We start from the raw sequence: 17457 nt of genomic DNA, 5'->3' as shown, positions 1-17457 counted from the left end.
ATKAATGAATTGCTTGATGAGTATTTCATGAATTGTTTAAAATGTCTGCAACAGAATGTGTATTACAATGAGAATGTATCGTATGAGTCTCTTGGAGACCCTAACAACAACAACAGCAACAACAACAGGAGGTCTGTTCGATCATCAATGTGTAAGTGGCAGTAGTATAATGGGAACCATGATGAGGCTTCTACCAAAGTTGATCCTGATTTCACAGCAAGTTGATCCTGATTTCCCTGCTGCCCCACATCTAGGCCAAGACTGTGTTCTTGTAGTGTCAATAATGCAGAGAATCCATCATAAGAGACAATTACAGAACTTAGAACGTTTGATTAAAGATTCCTAGAAGCCTCCTGGTAGCCTCTATGGATGAATTGTTATTCTGTACAAAACAAATTAGCTTTGCCTGCCACATAACATTCACTGGAGGGTAATGAATGCCATTTTCTTTCTTGTGTATACGAYAACATATTGAATAGCTCCATCCCTGGTGTGTGCTAACATTGTGTTCTCCAACTGGATATTGAACTCTACTCTGAGAAAAAAAGGTGCTATCTAGATCAAAAAACGGTTCTTTGGCTGTCCTCATAGGAGAACCCTTTGAAGAACCTCTTTTGGTTCCAGGCAGAACCCTTTTGGTTCCAGGTAGAACCCTTTTGGGTTCCATGTAGAACCCTTTACAGTGTTCTACACGGAACCCAAAAGAGTTCTATCCGGAACCAAAAAGGGTTCTGCTATGGGGACAGCCGCAGAACCCTTTTGTAACCCTTTTTATCTAAGAGTGCAGGAACCAACTCTTATTCCAAATGCAATCCTTGCAACCACACTGCACCTGAGGCCTGGAGAATTACCTTTCATTTTCATTTCGGGTTTCAATTTCAATAGTGTTTGGCTAGACCCATTTGAAAATGATCTGTTTTCCCTCCTACGTAGTATTACATTAGAAAATCTAGCTGCCAAACCAGAGGGCCACAATAGGTTATTCATTTGGAGTCAGTTTATGAGCTACTGATATTTGTCATGAATCTATTCATATGGAGGATTTAAATGAGTCAGAATTGGGATGATGAAGTACACAGTCATTCCTGGATCTATACCACTATATCCCAAAGCCCCCTTTTAAGCCCATACTTTTTGATCTGTTCTCACATACAGTATACTCTACAGTATGGCTACAGACACTGTAAAAGGTATCTATGTCAAAACCCAACATGATCTCTATGAGTTTATTTTTGTTTGGTATGAACACATCTTATGGATTTTTCGTAGGTCAAAAATGATCAGGAGATAATTTGATAACAAACTAAAATAAATCCATCTTTTGCTGCAGTAGAAACGTGCATTTGACATCTTTGAGATTCATAGGGCAAAAAAACATGAACATCCACATGCAAATGACAGTGTTACAATTGAAGTGTGTTGATTGATGCCAGCATACCATATTTACATTCTGTTGTTTTGTTACAAATGCAATGTAAGGATAGAACAAGCTGAGTACGGTAACAATGTGCATAGTGCAGGAAAGACAGGAAATACTGTGCCACAAAACAGTGTAGGGTGGCAGGGTAGCCTAGTGGTTAGAGCGTCGGACTAGTAACCGAAATGTTGCAAGATCGAATCCCCGAGCTGACAAGGTAAAAATCTGTCGTTCTGCCCCTGAAYAAGGCAGTTTACCCACTGTTCCTAGGCCGTCATTGAAAATAAGAATTTGTTCTTAACTGACTTGCCTAGTTAAATAAAGGTWAAAAAAAAACAGTAAAACGTGTACAGATGAAGGATCTTAAATTGGTCACTCTTTTGTTGATAAGAAACTTATGTATTCCATGTTTAAAAAGCAGAAGTTTGTAACTTACACTTTAAAATGTCAGACTTGATTTTCCCTAATGAAAAATCTATCAACCTCTCCCCAAAAAATCCATTAATTAGAATCCACATTTTTTTTTATTTTTTATTTTATTTTACCGTTATTTTACCAGGTAAGTTGACTGAGAACACATTCTCATTTGCAGCAACGACCTGGGGAATAGTTACAGGGGAGAGGAGGGGGATGAATGAGCCAATTATAAACTGGGGATTTTTACATACATAATAATTACATTAAATTAATTTCCTGCTGTAGCAAACTGTCTCAAATTAAAATACTACATCTGTACAGTATAATGCACTATACAGTACTAGTCAAAAGTTTGGACAACCTACTCACTCAAGGATTTTTCTTAATTTTTTACTATTTTCTACATTGTAGAATAATAGTGAAGACATCAAAACTATGAAAAAACACATATGGAATCATGTAGTAACCCAAAAAGTTGGACCGTAGAGTAAAGGAAAAGCAGCCAGCAAGTGCTCAGCATATGTGGGAACTCCTTCAAGAATGTTGGGAAAGCATTCCAGGTGACTCTCATGAAGCTGGTTGAGAGAATGCCAAGAGTGTGCAAAGCTGTCATTAAGGCAAAAGGTGGCTACTAATCTAAAATCAAAAATATATTTTGATTTGTTTAACACTGTTTTGGTTACTACATTATTCCATATGTGTTATATCATAGTTTTGATGTCTTCACTATTATTCTACAATGTAGAAAATTGTAAAAATTAAGAAAAACCCTTGAGTGAGTACGTGTCTCCAAACTTTTGACTGGTACTGTATAACTTTGAGGAAGGCCCTTTCCTGTTTCAGCATGCCAATGCCACCGTGCACAAAGCAAGGTACGTACAGAAATGGTTTTTYGAGATCAGTGTGGAAGAACTTGACTGGCCTGCACAGAGCCCTGACCTCAACCCTATCGAACGCCTTTGGGATGAATTGGAATGCCCAATGCGAGCCAGGCCWAATTGCCAAACATCAGTGCTCAACCTCACTAATGCTCTTGTGGCTGAATGAAAGCAAGTCCCTGCAGCAATGTTCCAACATCTATTGGAAAGCCTTCTCGAAGAGTGGAGGCTGTTATAGTAGCAAAGAGGGGATCAACTCCATATTATATACCATGATTTTGGAATGAGATCTTTGACAAGCAGGTGTCCACATACTTTTGGTCATGTAGTGTATGTTTAAGATCAGGTTATCAACTGTATGAAAAGGATGAATATTTACAATGCCATTATTTGACACAGAAATCCAAAACGTTGACGTCAATGGGTAAATAGAATAGAAAATTCTGTCTGTGTACCTTCTTTTGCAATTCATCATGATACAGTCTACTCACTGTCTGACAGCAATGTTTTCTTTCATTTCAGAGTATCCCTATTAAATATAGGCTACAGACCCAAAAAGGACCTTCATTCAGCATGTACAAGTGCCTTTCCGTTGTATGAGTTCAGTTAGTTTGAGAAAGTCGGCCTACGGGCTATCCGGATCACATTGTATGTATTCAGTCCTGGTGCATCGAAGCCAGGGGACAGACCACGCTTGTCAAACACATAAAAGTTAAAGAGCTGCCCATCTTGGGCCTCAAGGGAGACTGAGGCGGTGCTGACCCGCAAAACACAGGGGTACTCCTTCTCAAACACCACCCTGAACACCCTGTCTACCAGGTAGTTCAGCTTGATTGTCCGATATCTCTCTGGGATCAGGTCCTCAATCTGGGGACCAAACTGCTGCATGATCAGAACACCGTCTGCCCCAGCTTTGATCTCATAGAAGGTGATGTTTCCATAAGTGAAGAAGCCTATGTAAGGGTCTGGATTAGGGGGAGGGATGAGGATCTTTTTGGCCTCCCGGAACACCCTCTCCATGGCGGGTATGATGAGACTGTAAGCCTTGGCCACCACCTCCTGGTTCTGAGGTCTGGTGCCAGCCATCAGCACCACCAKGCCCAGCTTGAGCCTGGGCACCAGTGAGAAGGTGGCTGAGTAGCCATCCAGGTCTCCGTCTTTACGCAGCACCTCGTAGCCCAGCTGCTCATTCACCTCCCAAGGCGTGCCGGTGCGGTTGGCAAAGTAGTCCTTATCACAGCGGTACAGCGGGGTCAGCATGATCTTCAGGGTGTCGGGCTCCAGGAGCTTGCGGTGGTAGGCCCCCAGCAGCATCATGGCCAGCTTGGCAAGGTCAGCGGCAGTGGAGAACATCTGGCCTGAGGGGCGGTACCAGCCCAGGTCATACAGAGGGGCTGGCTGGCCACTGGAGTAGACGCCCACAGCCATCTGGCTTTGGATCCCTGGGGTGATGTCGAAGCCTGTGTCCTCCATCCCCAGCCGGTCCAGGATGTTATCATTGATCCAGCGCTGGTAGTCCAGGCCCACCACCTTCTCAGCCATGACGTGGGCCAGTAAGGAGAAGGCTAGGTTACTGTAATGGCATCTGCAAAACACAGAGCAGCAGAGTGGGAAGTCACTGTGTTGCTGCATTGACTGAAGGGTCAATGCAGCCCACAGGGGTGACGTAATTAAACACCTGAGCCATCTATTTACATCCAAATGAGTGAAGCAAATACAGTTGAAGTCGGAAGTTTACATACACTTAGGTTGGAGTCATTAAAACTCGTTTTTCAACCACTCCACAAATTTCTATTTAACAAATTATAGTTTTGGCAAGTCGGTTAGGACATCTACTTTGTGCATGACACAAGTCATTTTTCCAACAATTATTTACAGACAGATTATTTCACTTATAATTCACTGTATCACAATTCCAGTGGGTCAGAAGTTTACATACACTAAGTTGACTGTGCCTTTAAACAGCTTGGAAAATTCCAGAAAATTATGTTATGGCTTTAGAAGCATCTGATAGGCTAATTGACATCGTTTGAGTCAATTGGAGGTGTACCTGTGGATGTATTTCAAGGCCTACCTTCAAACTCAATACCTCTTTGCTTGGCATCATGGGAAAATCTAAAGAAATCAGCCAAGACCTCAGAAAACAAATTGTAGACCTCCACAAGTCTGATTCATCCTTGGGAGCAATTTCCAAATGCCTGAAGGTACCACGTTCATCTGTACAAACAATAGTACGCAGGTATAAACACCATGGGACCACGCAGCCGTCATACCCTCAGGAAGGAGACACGTTCTGTCTCCTAGAGATGAACGTACTTTGGTGCAAAAGTGCAAATCAAGAACAACCCAGAACAACAGCAAAGGACCTTGTGAAGATGCTGGAGGAAACAGGTACAAAAGTATCTATATCCACAGTAAAACGAGTCCTATATCGACATAACCTGAAAGGCCGCTCAGCAAGGAAGAAGCCACTGCTCCAAAACCGCCATAAAAAAAGGCAGTTTGCAACTGCACATGGGGACAAAGATCATACTTTTTGGAGAAATGTCCTTTGGTCTGATGAAACAAAAATAGAACTGTTTGGCCATAATGACCATCGTTATGTTTGGAGGAAAAAGGGGGAGGCTTGCAAGCCGAAGAACACCATCCCAAATGTGAAGCACGGGGGTGGCAGCATCATGTTGTGGGGGTGCTTTGCTGCAGGTGCATTTCACAAAATAGATGGCATCATGAGGCAGGACAATTATGTGGATATATTGAAGCAACATCTCAAGACATCAGTCAGGAAGTTAAAGCTTGGTCGCAAATGGATCTTCCAAATGGACAATGACCCCATGCATACTTCCAAAGTTGTGGCAAAATGGCTTAAGGACAACAAAGTCAAGGTCCTATAGAAAATTTGTGGTTAGAACTGAAAATGCGTGTGCAAGCAAGGAGGCCTACAAACCTRACTCAGTTACACCAGCTCTGTCAGGAGGAATGGGCCAAAATTCACCTAACTTATTGTGGGAAGCTTGTGGAAGGCTACCCGAAACGTTTGACACAAGTTAAAACAATTTAAAGGCAATGCTACCAAATACTAATTGAGTTTATGAAAACTTCTGACCCACTGGAAATGTGATGAAATAAATAAAAGCTGAAATAAATCATTCTCTCTACTATTATTCTGACATTTCACATTCTGACAGGTCATTTTTTACTAGGATTAAATGTYAGGATTTGTGAAAAACTGAGTTTAAATGTATTTTGCTAAGGTGTATGTAAACTTCCGACTTCAACTGTAGGTTCCGTTATATTACAAAAGGCAAATATTGAGTGAGTTTTAAATGGCACTAGGACACACACAACATTTGAATGATTATAATGCTGGGAATGACTAAGGCTTTACTTGGTGCCAGGGTCTGCAACAAGGACATCATCTTGCAGCAGATTCACTGCAGCCTGTGTTTTCCCCTTCCACAGCAGGTTAGTGGCTCTTAGTCTTCTGGGTAGACCTGCAGTTGACAAAACACAACATCTTTAGTGTTTACGTCTAAAGAAAATAAAATGCATTAATTTAGCTACTATGATAAATGAAGCTCAAGCCAATTGCAATTCATTTGAACCGAAACAGGGTCCTCAAATGTTATTCTAACATGTCATCTGTTTGGAGTGTCTCTGATCATTTAATTAAATGTACAGCTCAGAAATCAGTGTCAATGTCTGGTCTAAAACATTGAATACTCTCCTCTATGAATTATTGAGTTCGACTTTCATGCCTCAATGATCAAAGTGTGAACCTCATATTGACATAATCTAATCAAACCTGTTTGAAAGCAAGGTATTGTAGTTTTTTTTTCAATTCAGTGTTGCCCATCAATGAGTGTGACTTATTGTCCCTTGGCCCTTCACATGATCTATTTCTGATGATAAGCAGATGCAGTGATAATCTAAACCGTTTCTGTTACATCAGAGGTGTTTACCACCTCAGAAGGCAATTCAGCAACCTGTTTAGAGGTGACTGACCAGAGTTTGCGGTATGGTGGCATTTGAATTTAATCAATAAATAGGATCATGAACATCACATTAAAATGTMTATTTTGCTCATAATAGCATGATAATGTTCAACATTGTAGCTGAGTACATTAGGCACATAACTTGTTCCACCTGATAGTCTTTTAACGGGTCGGCATGACATGAGTTCCAATCCCAGGTGGGAGGGGCGGAGTATGAGGTTTGTATCTTACCTGAGAGCTGGCTGGCCATCCTGCGCAGAGTGACAGAGGAGGAACGGATCTGAACCTCTCCACTATCCAGGAAGATCAGACCGTCTGTCACGTACTTGAGCTCAGAGTCCCGTGACTTGCCCAGAGGGTTTTTAATGGTGAAGTTATCCACATATTTCTCCAGAGGGTCATCCAGAGAGGTTATCTTCCCATCATCCCACAGCCTGTATAGCATCAGCGTTGGGAAGATCTTGGAAAGGCTGGCAATCCTGTAGGGCATCAAGCAGGAATTGACTACTACTGTATCACCCTGATTTCTGCCCCAAACTTTWAAAAAAATCATTTCAACAAACAGTWAGACAAGCACACACAAATGAATAGAGTACCTTTCTTCCTTTCGGAGGATGTACTTACCCTAACATCCTTTCATTTTCACATGCACTCTCCAAACCTTTCTACACTCAGGCTTTTGACCTCACAACGTTTTCTCTGCCTCATAGCCCAGACATTTCTGCCTCACACCCCAGACATTAAGGGGTTTGGAGTTTGAAATTACAACATCATGCTATATATCTATTTAAGGCCAGTGCTGACAACACTCAAGACAGATGAAAACATAATGACTGAATAGCCCATACATAGTTAAGGACATAGGTCAGTATTCAATCAAAGGCGCATTTCTGGCAATAGCAATGCACTTGACTTTTACAAGTAATTTACGCTTGAACCGATATACACACAGTTTACTGTGAATATGATTTCCACAAACATCAGTAAATTGCCTTTGTATTGTGGATTGTGCAATGGGCTTGTCAATAACACTTTCCTGATTGAATCCCGGTGGCACATTTTCAAGCCAATTTCAGGCTCAAACTCATTGCTGAAATGGCAACATACCACAAATCAGAAAAATTAAAGCAGTGTTCACATAACACTTCAAGTCCACTATAAGCGTTGCGTTGCTTTGCCAGTAGCATTGCTCAATGCCAGAGTGCATTGTTTTGAGAGCGGAGGAGAAAAGGGGATGAGTATCTTTATTCTATCTTTCCCTACTGTACTGTACCATATTCATCAATTGTGTGTGAGTACAATAGCTTTGGTCCAGTTTTTCGCAAGTACTCTTAAAATGTTGCTAGTGGGTGTACTAAATGATCCTCTAATTACATGTTGCTTTTGTTTACATTGTGAATATAGTCCATGTAGCTAGCTAGAGTTTCTACTAGCTAGTAGCTTCTTGACTATAAATCTTAGTAAAATAGCCAGTGGTGTCTAGTGGAGGCCACATGCAACCAAAATGAATTTTATTTCTCTATATTTCAATTCACAAGATAGAAGGAATKCACTCCTCAGCCGTAAAAAAATATAACCTCTGCGATACTTGTGCTTTAACGCTGCCTTTGGACGTGACGCAACGAGAGCTCAACATACGCAGTATACAGTAACAGCTTTCAATGATTTCAAATGAACGGCTGATGTGTGACTGCAACGCTGGATGCCCGATTGCTGTAATGTAGCAGGGCCGTAAGTGGGGCCTTCACTCTTATTAGTATTCCATAGAAACACCTCCAACCCTCCATAGATTTAAAGATAGTGTATACCCCCTAAATCACAGGAGTCCATCAGGAAGCAGACTTCTCAGCTTTGATTTGTGAATAGAGGATGCAAGCAATAAGAAATAGGAATTATTATGTCGAACGTTTGTCATATTTTTGTATTTGTATTTATTATGGATCAGTATCAGCTGCCAAGGCAACAGCTACTCTTCCTGGGGTCCAGCAAAAATGAAGGCAGTAATATACATTATAATAAACATTTTAACATCAAAATACATTTTACAAAAGATTTCACAATACATTAAGTGTGTGCCCTCCAGCCACTACAACACATCCTCCAGTTGTACTTGTGTGTAGTGTGTATGTTATGTATATTTGTGTGTTTGTACCTGTGTGTGTGACCACAGTCCTCACTGTTCCATAAGGTGTCTTTTTATCTGATTTTACTGCTTGCGTGAGTTACTTGACGTGGAATAGAATTCCATGTAGCCATGGCTCTATGTAGTACTGTACGCCTCCCATAGTCTGTTCTGAACTTGGGGACTGTGAAGAGACCTCTGGTGGCATGTCTTGTGGGGTATGCATGGGTGTCCGAGCTGTGTGTTAGTAGTTTAAACAGACAGCTTGGTGCGTTCAACATGTCAATACTTCTTACAAAATCAAGTAGTGATGAAGTCAATCTCTCCTCTACTTTGAACCATGAGAGACTGAAATGCATATTATTAATGTTAGCTCTACGTGTACATTTAAGAGCCAGCCGTGCTGCCATGTTCTGGGACAGTTGTAATTTTCCCAAGCCAMTCTTTGTGGCACCTGACCACATGACTGGGCAATAGTCCAGGTGCGACAAAACTAGGGCCTGTAGGACCTGGCTTGTTGAGATTGTTGTTAAGAAGGCAGAGCAACACTGTATTATGGACAGACCTCTCCCCATCTTAGTTACTGTTGTATCAATATGTTTTGACTATGACAGTTTACAATCCAGGGTTACCCCAAGCAGTTTAGTCTCCTCAACTTTCTCAATTTCCACATTATTATTTACAAGATTTAGTTGAGGTTTAGGGTTTAGTGAATGATTTGTCCCAAATACTGTACAATGTTTTTAGTTTTTGAAATATTTAGGACTAACTTATTTCTTGGCACCCATTCTGAAGCTGACTGCAGTTCTTTGTTAAGTGTTGCAGTGATTTTACTCACTGTAGTAGCTGACGTGTATAGTGTTGAGTAATCCGCATACATAGACACACAGGCTTTACTCAGAGCCAGTGGCAGGTTGTCACGATCCCTCCGGAACGTTCATTACACACACCTGGCCCCTATTCCCAGTGATKAGTAATTGTATAWGTGTGTCCTTGGTTTACCATTGTCCTGTCGATTATTGTTACAATGTCCGTTAGTTCGTGTGAGTACCTGTGCTGTGTGTTTTGGCTTTCTTGACATTGTGTATTGTGCAGATGATTACGGGTCTCGTCCCGTGTGTTAATCATTGTGCGCTTGTGTTATTTATTCRAGGTACTCCTCGCTCTTTTGTTTGGGTTTTAACCCTGTGTTTTGTRTAGTGTTTGTTCGGTCTTCGTCCCCGTACCTTTACACTGGGACGAATTCAAAGGCAATTTACTTATGTTTGTAATTTGGGGTATAATAAAAAAAWWKATTACGCATTCCTGCGCCTGCCTCCCGACCCTTCATACCATCGTGACACAGGTCATTATTAAAGATTGAAAAACGTAAGACAGCTGCCCTGGGGAATGCCTGATTCTACCYAGATTATGTTGGAGAGGCTACCATTGAAGAACATCCTCTGTGTTATGTTAGGTAGGTAACAGGTAACTCTCAATCCACAATATAGAAGGGGGTGTAAAGCCATAACATACCTTTTTCCATGATCGATAATGTCAAAAGCTGCAATGAAGTCTAACAAAGCAGCYCCTACAATCTTTTTATTATCAATTTCTCTCAGCCAATCATCAGTGATTTGAGCAAGTGCCGTGCAGGTTGAATGCCCTTCCCTGARAGTCTGTTAATTTATTTACTGTAAAATAGCATTGTTACTGTAAAATAGCATTGTATCTGGTCAAACACATTTTTTCCCAAAAGTTTACTAAGGTAACATGTTGATTGGTCGGATATTTGAGCCAGTAAGGGTGCTTTACTATTCTTGGGTATCAGAATGACTTTTGCTTCCCTCAAGGCCTGAGGACACACACTTTTTTGTAAGCTTAGATTGAAGAGATGGCAAGTAGGAGTGGCAATATTATCCGCTATCATTCTCAGTGACTGTATCATGATGCTCTGCCGCCTCATGATACAGCCATGACAAATTATTGGCAGCCTTGATAAGATTAGCAAAAAAGACTGTATAAATTAAGTAATATAATACTGTTAAATKATGTATATAAATGGGGAAATTATATTATTTTATATAAATACAATTGCTCTGAGAACTAGTTTAATTGCTCAGAGAACTAGTTTTTCTCAAAAAGATAGGGGTCAACATTATTGGTACCCCTGTTTTCAATACTCTGGCACCCTTCCCTTGTGAGAATAATGCCACTGGGCCTTTTTCTAAAATGTTTTATGAGACTGGAGAACACATTGGGAGGGATTTTAGACCATTCCTCCATACAGAAACTTTGAAAATCTTTGACATCCTTCATCTGTGGCCATTGCTAAATGTAACCATTTCTTTGTGGAATTTGATGTGTGCTTGGGGGTATTGCCTTGCTGCCAAGTTTTACAACTGAGCAAGAGGACAAGTACATTTGAGTGTCTAGTTTGAGAAACAGATGCCTCACAAGTCCTCAAATAGCAGCTTCATTAAATAGTACCCTCAAAACACCAGTCTCAAGGTCAACAGTGAAGATGCAACCCTGGGATGCTGGCCTTCTAGGCAGAGTTCCTTAGCCTTTTAAAATGAACAACTTGGATAAGCTAACACAATGTGCCATTGGAACACAGGAGTGATGGTTGCTGTTAATGGGCCTCTGTACGCCTATGTAGATATTTCATAAAATAATCCACTGTTTCCAGCTACAATAGTCATTATCAATGTCTACACTGTATTTCTGATCAATTTGATGTTATTTTAATGGATATTTAAAAAATAAAAAAAAGCTTTTCTTTCAAAAACAAGGGGCTTTCTAAGTGACCCCAAACTTTTGAACGGTATTGTATGAGTGTAACCAGGGTGAGATATTGTACCTATACTTTGATGTTATTTTCCCTCCTCCTCCCAATGTTATTTTCCCTCCTCCCAATGTTACTTCCCCTGAATGTCACTTCCCCTTGGATTGTAGGTGTTTCAACAATAAACGCTATGACAGTATCTCTATCGGCAAGAGAATAGAATGATTGGCACAGTTACATAAAAATCCCTGCACATGCCTGTACAATACCACACAAACGACTGAAAATACTGCATTATTTACCTACCACCAGTAGATATGGTTAGAGTTAGCAAAATACACATAACTGGAAGTTGAGCATCAGCGAATGCAGACTTCTGTTGGTCAGTAATGACAGCTGTACTCTGAAGCGAGAATACCCACAGCTACAGGGCCCATGGTGCTAAAAGGCTCCATAGTGGTGTAGTGGCTAACTGTGTCAGATGCTAATTGACATGTTATATTTATGCCTTTTTTAAGAGCAGTAAGGCAGCTTCGACTGATAGGACATTCACATGCTCTGAGCACGTACTGTAGTACATCATACATATGGACAACAGAACTACACGCATGTCCCTGAATCGAGAAATGTATAAGAAAGGGCTAAGGGTGCTTATCATTAATGACCATCACGCCAACACCACAAGCTTCAACTTTGTAGGAGTCTTAAACGTGATGATTTGGGTCATAAACAGACCTGGCTTTGTCATCCCCTTTAGGGCCCAAAAAGCCATGAGATCTATGCTGCTCGCCTGTATATGGTGTACTCATTGGGAGGAGCTGAGAGTGGGTCACTTCTGTTCCTCTTGCCAAAGTTACCAGTCCACAGAACGGTGTTGTTGAAAATCACAATGGCCGACAAAGAGGGAAGACTAGTAGGATTGATGATTTGGCGCAGCAGTGTGTCCACCTGAGTGAGAACATATCAGTATTTACTGTATATCGAATAATATTCATAGTTCTACAGTAGTTTCAGTAAACAAGAAGTTCAAAAGTTCAAAGTTGGGTATGAAAGATTTGATATGAAAGATTTGAAGGCACTCTGTGGACAAAAATACTGCCTATTGATTTGTTGTGATGGAAGTGATTTCAATGTCAAGGTTTGGCAGATGCTGAACATACTCTGTTTTTACATGGTGCATCTTCTGTTCTGTATAAAAGATATAAGGAGTTCTAATGTGTTTTTATCATTCTGAGGACATTGTTAATGTCCAACGGAAATGTAATCTCATCCATAACAGACTGCTGCTGTACAGCAGACTGCTGTACAGATTCTCAATTTGAGCCAGTTTGCTACAGCAGGAAAACAATCCTGCAGCAACAGGAAATGTGAATTATTATGTGGATTATAATTAATGGACATTTTTGTAGGGATTTAACTTTTTTTTTAAGGGAAAATCAAGTCTGAAATTTCTAAGTGGTAATGAAAAACCTTTTTAAACATCAAATACACTACAAGTTTAAAATGTCCTGCATTGCAGGAAAGTTCTCCTGCAACTGGGTGATCAAATTAAGATCCTACATTTGTATGGAGATGTGCTGGGACTGATAGGACTGTTTGTCAAATGCCCTTCACTGTCTGAATAATATCAATCCAGGAATTGGTCACATCCACATCTGTTGCCAGAGGCTTCATGCAAAAGGACACTTTCTTTATCAATTATATTTCTCTGCATGTTAGCCCCTCATGTCTAGGCAACTTTTGTCAAGCATCACTAACACATGTTCCCTGTTCTTAGTTGGACATGAGCATAATGTGGATAGTCTGTGAATGGCCCAAGGGAGCTCTTACCTTTTCCAGTGCCTCTTTCAGAGTAGGGATAGGGTGCTCAAGGGGGAGAGGCTCAGGGAAGCGTGGGCACATCCGTTCTGATTTGGYATTGCCTCCCATGCTCTCATCTGGCAGAGAGACAGAAGAAGGGGAAATTAAGTGCCAAGAAGGTGATTAATTCTGAACACACTATGAATTTTGAATGAGCAGTTAAAGGAGACTTTCATTTAACTAACTACACAGGATTTGATYTAGTCTTTATAGTTCATAGAGTTACTATAGTAAACAGGCCCCTAGGCCAAGAGTATGTTCTGATCCAGTACCAGATCATACAGGCATGGTGTGCTACTGAAATAATACATGTGTAAGAAGCAGCCCTTCAGTTAAAGAATGCAACTAAAGCCCAGGAGTAAAGATCACCGCTACATTTGAACCATTGATTGCATTTTATATGTCCCCATAATATTCATTTCTCAAATGGTTGCAACAGAAACTTTTAGCAAAGAAGAAACAAAAGAAGAAAGGACAGATGTGGCATCTTAATGGGACCCCTATTGTTACAGGAGGAAAATGCAGTACAGTAGCATCTCTGACTGATCACACCTTCAGCACTCCAGTAGGTTGGTTCCCTATGAGCACAGTCTGTCTTTAACATTCTAATCTATTCACCACCCACAGAAAACAGCTAATTGGATTTCAGATCACACCTCAGACACTGGACACAGACGTTAGTTCAATGTCTAGTTTTGATTTACATTTGGTTGAGTTGTCAACTATTGTGAATTCAATGTGAAATCAGCTAAACATGTCACCATGTCATTGAATTTAGCTTAAAAGTTAGGTGAAAAAAATACAAAATGCCCTCTCAATGATGACTTTTGCAAATATAATGAGTTTTTCACGTTGATTCAAYGTCATCACATTGGTTTTTGGGGTTGAAATTACGTGGAAACAAAGTTGATTCAACCAGTTTTTGCCTCATATGGGTCCCAGGCAAATAAATCCATTCTGAAGCAAGAACTGCCATGTGTGTTGGAACTTTTTCCCCTGAAACAATGGACTTCCTCCTTGATTTCTACAGGTTCTTTGTGTGCAAAATCTCCTATTGTATGAGTCAACGTTAATGCAGGGGAAGCAGGAGCTACTGGTATAATTATAAACTCTGATTAATCTTAACCCATTTACCYCAGATACAATGTAACAAAGCCACAAGAGATTGACAGGCTGAAGTGTTTAGAGTGAATCAACGCTGTTCACTGTATAATATGTTGAATTGCTTCATGTCCTGCTATTGTTTTTACTTTGGTTCTATGTTTTCTTGAACACRGTTGAATGCAGGGAGTGAGCCTTACTTGGCAGTAACTTTGGGATCTGGTACTGCCAGAGGAAGCATCCTGTCATGACCAGAGAGAGCAACAGGAAGAACACCATGCCCAGCTGAGTCCACTTCACCTTCATCTTCTTGGTCTTGGTGAGCCCCTCTATAGCAGCAGCCGGGGAAGGCTAAAACACACAKATACGCGCACGCACGGTTAGGGATGGGCCTTTAGAATGCTAAGAGATGCTGAGAAACGAAGGGTTTGATAATATGGCCAATGTACTTTCATAACATTAGTGAGCTAACTTGCTGATTTACATACACAATTTAGATAGCAATCACAACCAAGACTACTTACCACTTGATGCTTTAAAAGGCAGGCAAAATATAATAAAACGATCTTTCTCCCACTGAATCAGCATCTGAACAATGCACTCAGCATCGTGGAGAGACAACTCTCAAATTCCAATAGTGGTTGATGTTCTTCCCTGAAGGTTTTACTGTACAGGGGTATGGCACAGACATGGCTTCCCATTCCTATATCTCCTCACTGACCGTTCCATAATTCTGGCCATCAGCACTCCTCTGACAATAACATTTCCTCTCTGACAACCACGGGCCTCTGACATCATAATCCACAGATTTACTCCACTAAAGCCCGTCTCAGCGGGAGGGGAAATCTTAATCTCTAATCCCCCACAAATCAGTTCACTTCAGTCCCGTTTGCACCACTTTTGGGACCTACCAAGTAGTCCCTTCTGAAAAACATGGTGTCTACTCAACCCTTACAGGAGGAGGGCATGTTGGCCTTATCAGGCACCTTTAGAGGAAACATGAGTTGACAAGGAAAATCACATGGGCACACAAAGTTAGAGCGCTCCAGTGGACTAATATGTTAACAGAGGACACTGACTGAGACAGCCTAGGAAGGAATACAATTCTCTCGCTCTTTCCCGTAGCTAACAGTCACGCAACACACACACTGTACACATGGGCTGCATCCTTTAAAGTACAACTTTGCATAGAATGTGTGTTCCATGGCTATGATTCATTAATTGATCTCTTCATGTGGCTCAGGTCTAAGATCATTGTATCAGGTGTCAGTGGGCCAATTGTGGGCCTGAGCCTGCTGGAGGGAAACAGGGGGAAAATTAATGGAGTTTGTGTTTGCATTAGACTTAGCTCAATAATCAATAAAATAATGAATGTGCTTGTAATCAATTAGGAATTCATGTTTACCTGGTTGTATCTATTTAAATGTATTTTCATTTGTTTAACCTTTCCTTTAAATGTTTAAACGGATTGGATGTTTTAATTAAATATATCATTGTTTTGATTTGATTTGATCAAACAGGGAATGAGCTTTCCTAAGAGAGATTTCAAGCACTTCTCAAGGTTTAGAAAAAGGTAGAACTTATATAATACCCGACATCAAAAACGTGTCTTCCTCAGCGATTACCATCTCTTTCATAGAGGGGACTTAAGTTTCATCACATTTGAAGTGAATCATTCTATATTTCTACATTCAGCTAGATTATGCCTGTTTTATTAGCTGTGGAAGGCTGTGAACTATTGGAGGCCCAGTAATGTATTCTGATATACATAGGACTAATGCTACAGAGAGAAAGAACATGTTAAAGTAAGCTGGAGTTGATCCTGGTTGCATAACCAGCTGATGGCTGTGAAACAAGCAGCTGTCCCATTTGGACAGAGTTGTGGTGAGTTAGAGGCGCAGAATCAGATAAGCTCCATCGCATACACACACATGACCTGCAGTCTCCCATTAAGGAAGTCAAATCAAATTGTATTTGTCACGTGCTTCGTAAACAACAGTGAGACTTACAGGTCCCTTTCCAACAATGCACAGCTAAGATAAAGATGTAAAAAATCTAATAATACAGAGTGAATAATGAATAACAATAATGAGTAAAAATAACATGTCTATATACAGGGAGTACCAGTACCGAGTCGATGTGCAGTGGTATTTGTAAGTCGCTCTGGATAAGAGCGTCTGCTAAATGACTTAAATGTAAATGTAAATGGTATGAGGCAATTGAGGTAGCTACGTACATATACTGTAGGTAGGGGTTAAGTGACTAGGCAACAGAATATATAAAAGACAGTAGCAGTAGAGTACAGTATGTGGTGAGTGTGAAAGTATGTGTGTGCGTGCACGTGTGTGTGCGGCATCAGTGTGCATGTGTTGTGTGTGTGTGTGTGTGGGCGTATGTAGTATGTGTGTTGTGGTGTCAGTGTAAGTATGTGTGAGTGTGTGTAATGTTGTGTATAAGCCGTTACCTGCTGAGGCTGAACTCCATCCATAGACATCTCTCTCAGGACTTTACTGCCTGTCTTCCCCATTACTCATGTGCAAGAAACATGAAAGGATGTCTACAGGATATTTTATGAAGGAGAGATATAAAGTAAAGGCATCACTATATCACTTGTATGATGGATGTACAGTACATTAACGTAGGTGTATGGCAAGACATTTAGAGGATAACTTTTATAAATCATTCAAGACATCCAATAAAAAAACATTGGAAAACAGAGCAGATTAAATATGCCAAAAATAGATAAACACATAAAAAAATATAGTAAGCCAGGCCTTATCAAAGTGAACATTGAAAGGGAAAGGGGGATACCTAGTGAATTGTACAACTGAATGCATTCAACTGAAATGTGTCTTCCGCATTTAACCCAACCCCTCTGAAGACATCTCATCTAGACTTCC

At 40.6% G+C, this 17457-nt stretch overlaps 1 protein-coding gene across 1 annotated transcript; it reads right to left on the bottom strand.

Moving 5' to 3' along the window:
- Nucleotides 1-754: 754 nt before the first annotated feature.
- On the bottom strand, nucleotides 755-17099 carry lactbl1b (lactamase, beta-like 1b). The gene is made up of 7 exons (XM_023993107.2): nucleotides 17022-17099; nucleotides 14758-14908; nucleotides 13427-13533; nucleotides 12387-12544; nucleotides 6939-7186; nucleotides 6101-6206; nucleotides 755-4297 (listed from the first exon to the last, which is right to left on the bottom strand). Exons 1-7 carry the CDS (start codon nucleotides 17082-17084, stop codon nucleotides 3319-3321), a joined length of 1812 nt encoding a protein of 603 aa, XP_023848875.1. The 5' UTR covers nucleotides 17085-17099; the 3' UTR covers nucleotides 755-3318.
- Nucleotides 17100-17457: the final 358 nt, after the last annotated feature.

The sequence above is a fragment of the Salvelinus sp. IW2-2015 genome, linkage group LG1, assembly GCF_002910315.2.
Source record: "Salvelinus sp. IW2-2015 linkage group LG1, ASM291031v2, whole genome shotgun sequence".
NCBI lineage: Eukaryota > Metazoa > Chordata > Actinopteri > Salmoniformes > Salmonidae > Salvelinus > Salvelinus sp. IW2-2015.
Note: the sequence above shows the minus strand (reverse complement) of the source record. Positions and strands in the feature narration are given on the sequence as shown.